Raw genomic sequence first — 16,148 nt, forward strand, 5'->3', positions numbered from 1 at the left:
AATATTCATAAGAAGTAGATATTAAATATGTCTTAATATTATGCAAAATATTTTTGTCTCATCGTCACTGACAAAAATAAAAACAAAAACAAATTTGGAACTATGTCCCTATATCAACCTGTGTGGGCCGGGTTCCAGAGTCTCAAATTACTGAAATTAGAGTATTAGAATTAGAATATTGATTCATTCAAAAAAAAAGAATTAGAATATTGATGTGTTTTTGACTTTTGTTCGCTTAAATAATGTTATCTTCACTTCTGGCTGACATTTTAGAAACGAACCAAGCAATTTCCAACAAATAAAATAACAAGATTACATTAGATATAAATCTAATTGTGAATATATATATAGCCGATAATTCAAAGCACAGACTAATAAGAATATAAGATGCAAATTATTTGAGCATGATCTATATTATCGTAGTGTGCAACTGGTTATCTATTATTTATATATAGCAGCAACCATAGTTAAACAGCAAACAACTTTTCTTACCTCCATTAATATAACTTTGGGTCAATGCAAATTTATAGAGGAGCCCTATGCTAAAAGCTAGAAGACTACTCTTAAAACTGTGTTTGAAACATGATGAAGCTGCTGTATTAGTCCTACTCATTTTGGGTGGCGGTGATAACTAAATTCTTTTGTATTGAATTTTGTATTTTCTTTTCAAAGGATATGAGTATTGGATATATTAGAAATATTTTCCATCATATGGATTCCCTTAATTTCTTGAATGAAAAATTTCATACAATTTTTAAAAGAAAAAATATAGTGTACTAATAATAATTAATATTAAAAACACTTCTACTAAAAAATACATGTATAAAAAGACATATTCAAGAGATATATTTGCAAAAACACTTCTATTAGTCAGGGCTGCATACAGATCGAATCGGATCGGATACGATATCCGCATTTTTGTAGGCCGGATCCGATCTGTATACTTGCGGATCGGATCGGATTGGATATCGGGTATATCCGCTAATTCAAAAAACTATTTTAAGATTCTGTTTTGCTGTTTTTACAAAAAAATATCTAGAAAATTCATTTTTTATCTGTTTAAGCCTATTTACTCCTAAAATATTATCAATAATAATTCTTTTGAATAACAAAAACAAAATAATAACACAAGCTTTAAGTTTAATTATTCTAAGTTGAAGTACAACATAAAAAATTAAAAACAAAATATCATAAAATTCATAAAATAACACACTAAAATTCATATAACATTAGGGTTTACTTTCTTAAACTATGCTATTTATATGTGATGTGTAGATATGCAGACCGGATCCGCAGATATCATTGCCAAATCCGCAATCCGATCATACTATAGTGCGGATCGGATCCGATCCGATGGCTATGTGGATCAGATAATATCCGCAAAATTCAGATCGGATGCGGATAATTACCGCGGATATTATCTGATCTATATGCAGCCCTACCATTAGATACAGTCATAAAAAAAAATAGGAAAAGTCTAGGGGCCAGCAACTTTATTAAATTCTGGCCAGTAATCAACAAAAAAAAAGTGAGTCATTGGATGAAATTTCACACCAATCTCACACCATTAAAATCATCATTGATGGTTATTTGATGGCTACAAATTACAAAAGTTACTAGCCCCTAACATTCCTCAAAAAAATATTTCTATTAGACACATCTACAAAAAGACTTCTATTAAACACAACCATAAACAAAAATTAACAGAAATTAGTAAAATCAATTATGCAACAAAATTATTTTTAAAAAGTAATAATTAAAAAATAAAGATTAAAATTTAATATAAATTAATAATTAAAAATAATAATTTAATTAAATTTATCAATTATCTAATAATTTTCAACTATCATATCATACTATAAAAATAATTCATATTGACATTCACATTCACACATGTAAATCTGTAATTCAATTACGCGGTGCCTAGGAAAACGTAGAAAGGAGGACGCACTCAATCTCTTGTTATCCTCAGTCTCTAATGGTAGCTTAGCTTCCTTCGAATCAATTCAAGTCTTCCAAATGGGTGTGTCGGAGGTCGTTGATTTTGCCCGCAACTTCGCGGTTATGCTCAGAGTTCGCGGTCCCGTCAGTCTTACTCTCTTTCTCTCTTCTCAAACCCCGCCCCTTATTGTATTTTTCATCATGAGGATCACTCCCGTTCCAATTTTTATTTTTTGCAGGACCCAAAAGGGATGAAGATGAGAAGACACGCTTTTCATCAATACCGGTTTGTTTTCCCCCCGAAAGTTTGTGTATTTATGGGGTTTTCTCTATCTTAATTGCTCTGTGTATGTTGTATGTGTAGTTCTGGAGAAACAACTCTATCAGCTTCAGGGATGCTTGTACCTCATACCCTCTTTGATGCTCAAGTAGCTACCACTCTCTATGGCCAGAATTCTGAGGATACGGTATTGGTTGTCACTGTTGCATCAGTTCTTGAGCCTTTTCTATCTCCTCACCACAGACACAACATTCCTCAGGTTGCTGTTCATCAAAATTGTTACTTTATTATATTTGCTTTGCTGGGTGTGTGTTAAAAGTTAAGACTTTATTTTTTATGCTGTTCAGGGTAGGCCTGAGTTGATTTCTGGTGTTCAGATCGATGTTATGACTGAAAAAACCGATGAAAAATCGAGTCAACCAACTCCCTGTTGGATTGTGGCCCAGCTTCTGTCATTAGTAGGCATTCTGAACTTTCCTACTTTGTTCCATTTTATTGACTTGAGTTTTGTAACATGTTCATCCCTGTGAGTGTGTTTAGTCTAATCCCTAAGGCACTAATTTGTTGGTCCAATGCTAATTAGATTTATTAATTATGCAGATTGATGTTCCCGCTTCGGCCCTTTGTCTCCAGTCACTTATAGAAGCATCTTCGGGCTTGCCTGAGCATGAATGGGAGGTTGGTTGGTCCTTGGCATCATATAATGAACCTCAACCATCGAAAGATTTCATTCAAACTCAGGTTGGCTATCTTTGTTCTTTATGGATGTGCTTCTGCAATAATCTGTTTATGTTAAAGAATGTCACAGGAAGTATGATCCAAATGCCTTGAGGAAAGTGCATTTCTGCATTCATAAATCTGATGACTTGTATGTCGCTTGTCTAAATTAAATAGCTAAACTTCGAATTAAATTGTAGCATGTGTTTGTCTATTGCTTCTGGGAGTAAACAGTCAATTTAAACACCTGGAAAGTTTTGCTCGTCGGTCTGCAACTTCAAGGCACCATAATGTGAATTATTATTCTAGGGCATGAGATCAAAGAATGATGATCCTTCCATGACTTAAGCAGGTATTAGCTGAATTTTATTGAAACTTTTATCTTCAGTGGATTTCAAAGGGACCACTTGCTTAAGCTTAGAAATGGCCTTAATATTTGTAGATTGATTGTCATAAGATGAAAATGGGTAGGGAAAAAAGTGAGCTTTGGTGGCCTGTACTTTTGACCACAATCACAACTTAGGCCCTAGCTTATCATGCTTCTTCCATATCTCCATTTTTGTTCTTTCTTCATTTTCTTCCTTAACGTGATTGATAAATTATTTGGATTTTATATTACTTTTTAGTATAGATGATGACTAATGGAAGTGTTAGAAAGTTATGCCTTGGCAGATATGTTTTATTCTTTTTTTTTCATGTGATGACAGGTATGTTTGATGACATAATATCTTTTTGATTGGGTTTTATCGTAGATTAATCATGTAATATCCATCCATATTAAGATCATATAATATTTTGTTTGTTCATTGGCTAATGAAACTGCAGTCATGAAAAATTGTTTCTACTAGTCCATGTGTGTATAACTTATCAAAGTTTCTATCTTCTTCCAAATTATATGTGGGAATAACATCTCTACGATAAGCAGTCCTTTTGGACAGAGTCTGATAAATGATCTGTTGAATGACAGGGAAGATCAGCAGTGGAAAGATCTAGTAATGCAAATCTTATACACAAAGCATTGACTAGAATTGCCATTCTAAGTGTTCCATTATCTTTCAAGGTATCTTTCTGAACTTTTGCTTTTCTCCAGTCAGATCTTGTTGCAAATAGGGATAAGATAGGCTAAAGATTAGACAAAGAATGATTTTCATCCTACTGGCGTTCTTTGTTTCTCTGTTGAGACTCATGAGCATGAATGGTTTATGGTTGTAATATAGGACTTGCTAGAGACTAAAGTATCATCATCATCTATGAATAAAAGGGGTGATTTTCTTCTGGCAGTTGGCTCTCCTTTTGGGGTCCTGTCACCTGCTCACTTCTTTAACAGGTATTATTCTTTTGTTTATCTAAAAGAAGGAAAGGAAGATTGAAATGGTTATACACTTCTTTCATTGTGAATTTGTTTAAAACCCTGATGTAACATGAATTTCTGTGAACTTTCAGTATCAACTATGTGAATTTTTTTTAAGTTGTACAGGCAGCTATTTTGCCTCAAATGCTGTGGTGAAGTAGGTATCAAAGTTTGACATATTTGTGTCATTCTGTCCATTAATTTGGTTGCTTGATTGAATCAGTATATCAGTAGGATGCATTGCAAACTGCTATCCTCCTAATTCGTCAGATGGATCATTGCTGATGGTTGACGTTCGCAGTCTTCCTGGTGTGAGCGATTTCTCTATTACATAATCAATTTATCATTTATGTGATTGATTCTGGCTCTTGTTTTGACATGCTGTCTGCCAGGAATGGAAGGCAGCCCGGTTTTCAGTGAGCATGCATGTCTTACTGGTATCCTGATTAGACCATTGAGGCAGAATACAAGCGGTGCGGAAATCCAGGTGCCTCAGATATGTTCTCCTCTTTTCCTGCATTATCTAAACCTTCTCAAAGTTAAACTCATCATGTGAAACACTAGTTTTTGGTAACAGCTGGTGATTCCATGGGAAGCCATTGTGAGAGCGTCGAGTGGGTTGCTGCAGATGTGGCCTCAGAACACAATGGAAGGGTCATACAATCAGCAGGCGAGTTCTTATGTTGAAGGCAAGGCGCCTTTTCTTGATACTATCAAGTTAAGCGTAATGTCTGGTAATGAACACGAGCCTTTAAGTTACGGTTGCTCCTCACCATTACTGATTGAGAAGGCAATGGCTTCTATCTGTCTCGTTACTGTTGGTGATGGCATATGGGCATCCGGTGTTTTGCTAAACAGTCAAGGTCTCATACTTACGAATGCCCACCTGTTGGAACCATGGAGATTTAGCAAAACACATGCAAGTGGTGAAGGATATGGAACTAGCTCAGAAAGACTTCCTTTCATGCTAAAGGGAGCTACGTCTTTTTGCAATGGAATTGAGTGCAATCAAGAGAGTCAAAGTTCGCCTATGATTCTTTATCCTTTTGCTACTAATGAACAGGGGAAATATCATAAGTTGAATCCAACCTACTACAACCATATAAACTTACGTGTTCGCCTTGATCATGTCACACCTTCGTTATGGTGCGATGCTAAAGTACTATATGTCTGTAAAGGACCGTGGGATGTTGCTTTACTGCAGCTCAAATCTGTTCCAGATAAACTTTCCCCCATTGTAATGGATTTTTCCCGGCCAACCACAGGATCAAAGGCATATGTCATTGGACATGGACTATTTGGCCCTAAACACGGTATGAACTTGCGATAAATGTAAAAAGGGTTTATCATGCTATCCTTGCCTTCTGCATAAAATTTTTTTTCATTGTATTTGTATATGATTATTTATTGCTGGGTTGATCAGTTCGAAAAATGCGATGATGATGTACCTATTTTTACTTTTATAGGGAATTGGTTCAATTACTATGGATTCTCTTTTTATTTTCTGTGTTTAACCTAGAAAGTCATCTATTTTTATTAGGGTTCTTCCCATCTGTTTGCTCTGGTGTGGTAGCAAAAGTAGTTGAAGCAAAGACTCCACAATCATATCAATCCATTCACACGCATGAGCAGTTCTCAGCAATGCTTGAAACAACGGCTGCTGTTCATCCTGGTGCTAGTGGTGGTGCTGTTATTAATTCAGATGGTCACATGATTGGCCTAGTTACAAGGTAATACAACAAAGTTTACTTGCGTATAAAAGTTAATCCATGTTAGTTCAATTGGTAGACATTTGTTACTTCAATTTTATTCATTGGTTTCAATTATTTTTCTTGCATAATATGGACTTTTCGTCTTGTGATTCAATTTTCTTTATTGTTACCGAATGATTGTGTATAAAACTTTACCATTTTGACACAGCAATGCAAGGCATGGTGGAGGTGCTGTAATACCAAATCTTAACTTTAGCATCCCATGTGCAGCTTTGGCACCCATTTTCAAGTTCTCAAAAGGTTTGCTTATAAAATCATTTGTTAATGCAAAAGTTCAAATTTTTATTTATTTACTTTGTCTCAAATTGTAGTCTGGCATCTTATGATATGATCCTACATTGCAGATATGCAGAATTTATCAGTTCTTCGGATTCTAGACGAACCGAATGAATACCTTTCATCCGTATGGGCGTTGATGCGACCATCAACTCCTAAGCACCATCCGATTCCCGGTCCACCTCAGTCTCTCATAGACAAGAAAAGCAAAGACGAGAAAGGTTCTCGGTTCGCTAAGTTTATTGCTGAAAGAAAGGACATTTTCAGTGGCTCTTCTCAAGTTGGAAAGAGGGGGGTTCTCCCTAAGGAAGTTGTTCCTAGTAAGTTATGACCTCTGAGGAACTGGTGAGATGAGAATATCTAGAGCATAGTGGGATTAATGTTAAGAGTGAACTTCCTTGTGATCTTACAGGTTTCCAACTGGTTTGTGAGAAATGAAAATCAAGGAAATAAATCTTTTAAAGTCTGAATAAGAATGCTTGTAATGTCAATTGCTTGGAAATAAATCAAGGAAATAAATTTGAAAGATTAGTATATCAATTGCTCTCAGAATCTTTTTTAGTGTATACAACACACACACACACACTTGTTATGATTATGAATATGAATATGTGCGATTACTACTACTATTAGAGGCATGATGCTTTCACAATCACCTTTTAAAACTTCCCTATCTGACCCAACAACTTGATTCACATGCCAATTTTTCATCGTCACTCTTGTTTTATTCAATAGATTTTATTTCATTTCATATTTTCTTTGATACGATAAGATAACTCGTATAATATAAGTTCAATAAACTCATAGATATACAACGGGAAAGAAAGAGACAAAAAGTTTAATTATTGAGATTGGTCACTTCTTAGACTTTGTCTAAAAACAGCAATTTCACCAACCATAACTTACCCAATTTCATTGAAGCATCTTGCAAATTATTGAGATTGGTCAAAGAACTTAGAAGGGGCCAGGGCCTTTGATAGTAACCTTCCCTATCCGGCTATCCCCTATGTAATTTAATTAATTTGATGATATGAAATTATGAGCATGGAATGATAAATCATAGAGTTAATTGGTTTGTACAAAAGAAAACAAAACAAAAGTGGATGACCCTTCAACTAATTAAAGGTAATTTGGAAATGCATGGATATAGAATAGAGGTGTGGACGTATCATCAATGAGGTGTGCTTCTGTGCATACAAGCCCACGTGAGCACTGATCACTCATTAATCATTTCTCATTTCATCACTTCACTCATTCACATTGACATTGACTTTACACATTTTTATTTTTACCTTATGTCGGCCAATTATCATAGATAATTTCATGTAAATCACTTGCGCTATGTATATTTTTCGCAAATTTTTTTTCGTGTGAGAAAGAGACGTGTATCACAGAACAGTACAAGAAGAGAAGTGTTTTATGTTGTTATGGGTTATACAAATCAGTATCTCTGATTTTTTTGTATTATTTTGTTTTTTTAAACAAACCATCATAAATCGAACAGTTCGATTTGTGGTTTAAAAAATAAAAAAAAATTAATGTTGAAATCGGACCTTCCAATTTGATAATCACATTTTTTATACAAAAAACTCACATGGTCCAAGTTCTTCACACTGAAATTGAGTAAAAGCTGTCCCACATATTAGTGTAGCACCCCAAAAACCCATAATCATCCACAACACAAACGAAATTTCCATAACAAAAAAAATGAGCCTATATTTTCAGAGAGGAAAAAAAAATACAAAACTAAAAAGCTTTTATACTTAAATTCAGCTCTAAAAGATTTTACTTTTTAATATATTTTATTTATTAAAGTTTTTAAAAATACTTTTGTCAAATAAATTGGTTTTTCCTTCACTTTCAATCAAATTTTGAATATATGTATTAAGTAAATAACTAAATAAGTATGTAACAAATTTTATTATAAGACAATTAAATCTTTAAAAAATATCACTATAAAATAAATTAATTCCCATTCAACATGACAAAGGGACTAATATGTCCAATGATAATAATTTTTAAGATTTTTTAAAAAATAAATTTATCAGAGACCAAAATATCCAATTTAAATCTTTTAAATACCAATTTGAGTATTTATTCTTTTTTAAATGCATATTTGGATTGATTTAAATAAATTTTAAATTGGACATTTAAAAGTTCAAGCTTTTTTTTATTATTTTGAAAGAATTTATTTTTCATGTATTGTTATCATAAAAGAATTTTACATAGAATCATGTATTATTATGTTAGTAAAAATAACAAATTTTTAAATTTATTATTTAAAAATTTATCTAAATATATAAATCTAATTAGATGATTGTATAAAATTTTTTAGATTGATTAATACATCAAAATTAAACCCATTTCAAAAATCTTTAAGAATTAGTCTCAGTTGCAAAAGACCAATCTATCTCAAATACTTGTAAAATACTAAAAGATTATTGTGACCAATATATGTAATCTAAAAGTCTTTAAAACCAATTTGAGTATTTAATCTTTTTTAATACCAAATATGATTAACCATAAATAAATTATTTGTCAAACATGCTTATTACTTATTAGAAATAAAGGTGGCAAAGGGGTGTATTATTAGAATATACAACATTATTATTAGAATGCATGCCACATAATTTGGATATGTAAGACTTTTTGGTATAAATTTCAGGACATTTATAGTGTAAAAATAAATATTGAGAAATACATACACACAAGATTATTTTATAACTTCATTTGGATGGATTGCAAATATATTGACAGAAGAGAGAGAGCATCCTCAAAGATAAATAATAGCATTAATTTAAATAGGAACCATATTCAACAGAAAGTTTATTTATTTCAATTAGATGCTGTTGGATTCAATATGATGCATGTTGTGCATTGAAGTTCATCATCTTAACCATCATTGGAAATTCTTATCCTTGGCAATCTGATGAATTTTTGCGACGCCTCTCATTGTGTCCAGCTAAACGCCTTCTACAACTCCTTTTTGAGTCATCAAATTCTGATAGCTCATGGAACCTGAAAACTCAAAATTGAAAGAGCCTTATATATGTTTTCTGAGAGAGATATATATATATGAACCGCATTTTTTCTTAACCCAGTCATGTTAATAAAATTTTATTGGTTAATTTAATTTATATAAGGATAGGTTCAAAGGAACAAGGTTATTTAGTTTGTTTGTTTTATACTTTTATTTATACGGGAGAAAATTTATCTTTTTCTACATGTTTTTTAGAATAAATGTGGAAAAACAAGAAAACATTTTCGATGTGTAATTTTTAGATTTTATGGATATCTTCCTGAACGCTTCTTGTAAATTTATGGAAATAGCGTAATCCTTTAGATAGCGTTTGGTGGAGAGATAGAAACGGAAATGATAGACAGAAACTAAGAGAATAAATCTCAGTATTCTATTTGGTGTAAAATAGGAGACAAAAATTAAAACAAGAATGAAACTCTAATTTAATTTGTACAAAGGATAAAATTGAAATTAAATAATTGAAATGAGAGTATTTTAAGTATAAAATATTATTAAAATTTTAGTCTTCATCTCTAAAAATTTTAGTCTCATGTGTCCCTAATTTTTAGAGGTATGAAATACTGAAATTTTGTAGATAAAAACAAAAATTTTAGTATCTAAACCAACAAACATGATACTGAACTCTGTCTCTGTACCTCAAAACAAATACTACCTTATAAAAATGATTGGTACAGAAAAATAGAAAAATAATAAAATTAAAGACCTATAAAAACTCTTCCTATAAAGTTGATATTTAAAAATCGTTAAATAATTTAATAAAAATTTAATTAAATTATCATCTGACAATTTCTAAATATCAACTTAAAATGAAATCAGTGAATTGTTAATAAGGTTATTATTTGAACATGATGATTCTAAAAGGAATGAATAACATTATTATTAGGGTTAGTGAACCTGCTACATTGCTGGCAAAACCTTTGGTGTTGTTGAGAGATGAGAACCGAGTGAGCCTTAGCATGGTACTCACACACCTTATGGCGCTTGTGATACTGCTTTGCAATGCTTAGATCTGCATTGCAACCATCCACTTGACAATTACATGATGATGATGATGATGCTCTCTTGTTGCTGCTCACCACTACTACTCTCTTCTTTTTTCCTTCATCTTCGTCTTGGTATTCTTCATCTTCCTCTTCTTCTTCATTGTACTTCATGCTCTTTCTCTCGCCCCAACTACTATCTCCCATGATTAGTAAGGTTATTATGGAGAAGTCAAGGCTTGAGTCTTGATATTTATAATAACAATAACAATAGTAAGGCACAAGAAGACAAGGCTAATAAGACGTGGCAGGACCACAACAACATCACCATGCACCACTCTCCGATCTCTTTATGCCTTTCGATTCTACCATTTGAAAAGTCTTACATATACGGACTTTAATTTAATTTACAACAATGATAGGAATCAAGAGGATACCAGTCAAAAACCAGCTAAATGTTTCTGGAAGAATCTAAAACCTACACGTGGTTGGTGTTTATGTTAAGCATTAGGATGTTTTTTTTACTAAGTATCAGAATGTTTCTTTTTCATACTAAATGGATGTTTTTTTATATATTTTATAAATTTTTTATATACTAAGAATTGGGATTGTTGAAAGTTCTGTAATTTCTGTCCCTATTTCTCCAACATATCATTCAAAATTTTAATTTGAGATGAGAAGAAAATAATATCAAATATTATAAATTAAAAACAAATAAAATTAATTAAATATAATTATAAATTAATTAAATTATTTATTTTTTGGCTGATTACCTCTTGGTTCCATATACTTTTCCTTTAATTTATATATACTCTTCTTTTCGCCACATAAATAGTTATAATTTATTAAAAAGTAGCAACATTTATTAAATTATTTGGCTGATTACCTCTTGGTTCCATATACTTTTCCTTTAATTTATATATACTCTTCTTTTCGCCACATAAATAGTTATAATTTATTAAAAAGTAGCAACATTTACAAAGATAAGAATTTATGTTAGAAAAATCGTACGAATATTAGAATTTATTGTTTTTTTTTTTGTTATTAGTTAATTATTAATGTTTAAAAATATTAGATATATGTTGTTAGATTACTACTAGACTAAAGAAATTGAGTTAATAATTAAGTAACAGCAAAAAATAATAAATTTAAATGATTTTTAGCATTTTTTTAACTTAAAATTTTAAAGTCAATATGAGAAATGTTAGGTGAAAATACTTTATTTTTTAAGGTTTTTGTAGGTAGACAATGACTTTTATAAATAATGTGAATAATAGGCTCTAGAATTGACCTAATAAAGTAAAAAAATACTCCACTCTCAAATTATATCCTAAACCTTAACATTAGAATAACTATCTGCACACTTAATGAATTGAACATCCAGCTATTGTTAACTATGCATGAGTAAATCGAATAAAAAAAAACCATCCAATTAAAAATAATGACATCTGTATACCTATTGAATTGAACATCCAACATATTTATTGTTCACATTGTTTAATATTTTTATTCTCTACTTATACTTTTTTTTTTTATATTTAAATTACTAACACGTTTTTTTATGTGTGTTTGTTTGCTTCTCTCTTTCTTCTCCCTCTCTCATACATATTAACAAAGATAACTATAGTGAGTGACGTCATTTTTATTGATATGATCAACATGTGTAAGTTAATACATATTTATTTATTAATTATTTAAATTCAGGTGGTTTTTACACGGAATAACAAGGGAGAGAGATGCATGTTAATGTGATGTGAATAAAAATAGTGAAATGCATGGGGTTATTAAGTATCTTGTCGTTAGTGCGGACAAAGGATTTTATGTGATGTAGGTACAAAGCAAGTGGTAATTATTAGAAAGCAACAACACCCTCTGCTCCTATTTTTCAAGAAACAAATTAAAGCTAAGTGTGGAGGTGGAGCCCCTTCAATGATAGTCCTTTTCAATGGAGCAAGAGGGAAATTAAAGGGATCGGAATTCATTCCAATAAAGAAGATCAGAGCATGACTAGTGTGGGGGACGATTCCTTTACCTTGCTTGCTTCAAAACATGCATCTCCATTATTGAAAGTAGAATCCCATCCATTTAACAAGCTAACTTCATTTGCCTTATATTATATTTATATGCTCTAAATAAATATCCTTAAATTTCAATAATACATTAATTTCTTACCGTCCTTATTGCCATTCCAATTCCATTATTCGTTCTACCACTTAGAGTGGCAATATGTACCCTCCCACCTGATTGGGTAGGGTTGCTAACCCGATCCACAGCGGGTAGGATAGGGTGCGAGTAGGATTCTCGTACGGGTCGGGTATGGTACGGGTTGAGCCTCAATCCTACTCGACCAACCCGCACTCTCTATATGTTTATGTTATATATTTATATAAAAATATGTTTTAAGTGGATGTTGAATCAAAGACCTCTCACTAAATACAAAAGATCCTTAACCATTAAAAGAAATTCATTAATTGATAATTTAATATTTTTTTTACATAAAAATCAGTTCTATTTTAAATTATCATCAAGTTATATAATAATGTTGTATATTTTTTGTAACCCGCGGATAGGGTCGAGTACCCGCGAGTTAAGAACGGATAGAATTAGGGTTAGAATATTCTCAACCCGCGAATAGAATAGGGTTGAGTTTATATAAAAATCTCAACCCGCGAGTAGGGGTTAAGGTTGGATCTAAACCCTATCCTACCCTATCCATTGCCACCCCTACTACCACTTTAATTTATGATCTCTGATCTCTATCTATTGCTTGCATTGCTAGGACTAGATAGCAGAGTAGCTAGCAAAATGACCACTCTCTTCTCTGGCTCTTTGCTTATGCATGTTTTTATCCATTATTATATGGCATAGCTTAGGGTTGGTCCCCCCCTTTGTACGAGGGTAACACTAATAATGTAAATGTTTGAAAGTGAGTTCATTTTGTTTCTTTCACAGAATATTCATTACCCGGCCCCCTCCATCTCAAACCCAAACTACTCCCAGTTTAACGGACCACAAATATTTTCGTTAAATATGTGTGTGTAAATTAAATAACATGTCCAACAAACTTTCTCAACTACAGTTTCAACAAGCAACTTTTTTCTTATTTGGTGTTTGTAGAGATGCAACCTTAACCTAGCGCGCCATCAATTATTCTGCAGTCTATTTAAAGATTTGTTGCTAGCTGACAGGTTATAGTATACACAAGACGAAATTTGATCTCCACATTTTCTTAAGTAGAAGAGTGAGTCGACCATTTGATCAACCCAAGTTAATTATTTCTGCATTCGATTAACAGAAGAACCAAAAATCATATAGCACTTGATGATTGGCTTTAATTTCAACAATTTTTATTATATTTGTTGTTGTTTAAAGTTTGTACTAGATTATTTTAACCCATGGCCTACAACCATTAGATTTTGCTTTGAGTATTGGATTTAGTTTTGGTTTTATTTTATTTTAGATATGAAAAGATGTTGATGAATAATAGTGATGAAGATGAGAATCAAATTCAGGAAGTGAGGAAGTGGCGGAGGCATATATGGGAGCACACGTGAAACTAAGCATTTGCTTTATTACTACCAATGGAATGAAATTGACAGAGAGTAGAGAATATGTTCATCACATAATTTGGATTCAAATTAAAAGCTACCTACAGAGTGGAATGAATAATTATATATCATGTGACACCACGCTCACATCACATGTTTGTTTTAACCTCTTGCTTCCCTTTCCTTTAATTTTGTTCTCTTACATACAATATCTTCATGTTCTTGGGAGGAAACTAAAATGCTTATAGAATCTTGCATGTTGCATGTTGCCCCTACTACTAGTGATGAATTAGATATCAATTTTAAAGATCATTCTTGTTCAAGGCGACAGTTAGGCTCAATTGAGTCTAAAAAAGGCTCAATCTAAAGGATTGGCTTTCACTGGTCTACCCGACTTTTTCAAAGAGGTCGAATTCGACATGAGCTGACAGATAATACTTATTCAAATAAGTAATTACCTTCTCAAATCTCTCACCCACTTCTAGAAGAGTGATCTTAACAACCCTAAGATAAAGGGATAGTTATCGACCATCAAAAGTGGAACTACTTCAACAGTGGTTATTGGATCATTACCTATAAATACACTGACACATTCAGGTAAACTAAAGTTTCAATACTTTAAACCTGCTTACCCCCTTTGCTAACTTAGGCATCGGAGTGTCTTTGTAGATATCACCCCATTCTTTCATATATACTACTCGGACGGCGGCTTCTAGATATAAAGCAAGTCGAAAACCACCTTCCTCTAACGCTTGAGCCTCCTACTTGAGTCCAATCATCCGACTTTAGATAAACTCTGGAACAATTCTATTTAGTTACCTGATTTTTGCTAGACATTTTAAAATTTAATAATGGATTCCTTTGTTGAGAAATTTTTATATGTTTTTAAAAGAAGAATATTAGGGACTAGCGCTTTTATTGGAAAAAAATTAGAGAGTTAAATAGTGTTAGATAAAGCAAAGTAAGTACAAAAAAAATTGATCACCTAATATTTTTTCTGAAATATGTTAATATGTGTGTTTATAAATATTTATAACTCTTAAATATTATAAAAAGTAAGTAGCGATTATAATTATTTTTAGAATATAAATCAAATATGGTATAAAAGAGGAGGAAAAAGTATTTATCTTTTTGGGGTAATAAGGACAAAAAGAATATTCAAACTAGAGATTGAAACGTGTATATTTACAGTTCACCACAATCTTAGATCGCATCTATTTAAGAATTAATTCATGACCAACAGGGCTGAATACTTTAAATCTTATGGAACATACATTTTTTTATGAATGTCTTATTAAATTATTTAAGTGGTCTTCAGCAGAAAGTATGAAATGTGATCATCTTATTATATCATATCAAAGTCCATGTAATAGATAGATCAAAATTTTATTTATAAATAGCAAATAGATTATATGAAAATATATCATTTTCTTTGGGTTTATGAAAAATGAATATTTTAAAATTTCATGAATAAATATAGAAGAGGAAATTTTTTTTTTGAAAAAAATATATTTTACAAAGTATATATACTTGTATCGGTCAAATATTTATCATCATCAGATATTAAATAATAAATATCTAAGATAATCTGATGTGATGCACATTCATCTCCAACCCAAATAAATCAATGGCTATTTCTACATTTTATTTTTCTTTTTGTCTTTAATGGTATTTTTTTGGTCGTCGGTCTTCTTTTTTGGTCGTGGGTCGTAGCTCTTTAGTTGTTGCTTATACTTGAGTGAGCTGAATTGGGCTCATTCTAATAAAACAGTAGACAAATTCAAACCATCCACCTTGGGCTAACAAAAATCAAACAAGATCATTGGGCTAAAGATCAAATCCCAATTTATTATTTCTTTTTTTTTTCAAAATAAAAAAATGATACTACCAAATACCAATGGAACAAAATTCTATCCATAGGTCATCTCATCAGCATCATCCTTAATCAAGTTCACCAATTCCCTTTGGGGAATATCTAAAAAGGTAAAGGGAACTCTTGTAGTGTTTTTTTTTTTTTTGTGTCTTGTTTCTTTTGGCAAATAAAAGAGAGGGGTCTGTCCAAAAAGGAAAGGAAAAAAAAGAAGGTATTCACTGCCATCCATTATTAGTTCTCAGACTATTTTTTTTTTTCAAAACTATGCATGTCGAATCTTATTATTAGAATTTAGAAGGCACCAAGAATGACATAAGATAGGGGTACATGTATGACTTTTGTGTATGGTATATCCATTTGTAAGTTGTGG

General features: G+C 31.8%; 2 protein-coding genes across 2 annotated transcripts; one reads left to right on the forward strand and one right to left on the reverse strand.

Annotated features, from left to right (window-relative positions):
• On the forward strand, positions 1,888–6,880 carry LOC107622987 (glyoxysomal processing protease, glyoxysomal). The gene is made up of 13 exons (XM_016325074.2): positions 1,888–2,085; positions 2,181–2,227; positions 2,306–2,480; positions 2,569–2,679; positions 2,822–2,962; positions 3,906–3,998; positions 4,156–4,265; positions 4,513–4,598; positions 4,682–4,776; positions 4,867–5,602; positions 5,830–6,019; positions 6,210–6,301; positions 6,406–6,880. Exons 1-13 carry the CDS (start codon positions 2,020–2,022, stop codon positions 6,666–6,668), a joined length of 2,205 nt encoding a protein of 734 aa, XP_016180560.1. The 5' UTR covers positions 1,888–2,019; the 3' UTR covers positions 6,669–6,880.
• LOC107621953 (squamosa promoter-binding-like protein 3) lies at positions 9,108–10,604 on the reverse strand. Its single transcript, XM_016323906.2, has 2 exons — positions 10,272–10,604; positions 9,108–9,355 (listed from the first exon to the last, which is right to left on the reverse strand). Exons 1-2 carry the CDS (start codon positions 10,562–10,564, stop codon positions 9,250–9,252), a joined length of 399 nt encoding a protein of 132 aa, XP_016179392.1. The 5' UTR covers positions 10,565–10,604; the 3' UTR covers positions 9,108–9,249.

Source organism: Arachis ipaensis, chromosome B10, assembly GCF_000816755.2.
Source record: "Arachis ipaensis cultivar K30076 chromosome B10, Araip1.1, whole genome shotgun sequence".
Classification (NCBI taxonomy): domain Eukaryota; kingdom Viridiplantae; phylum Streptophyta; class Magnoliopsida; order Fabales; family Fabaceae; genus Arachis; species Arachis ipaensis.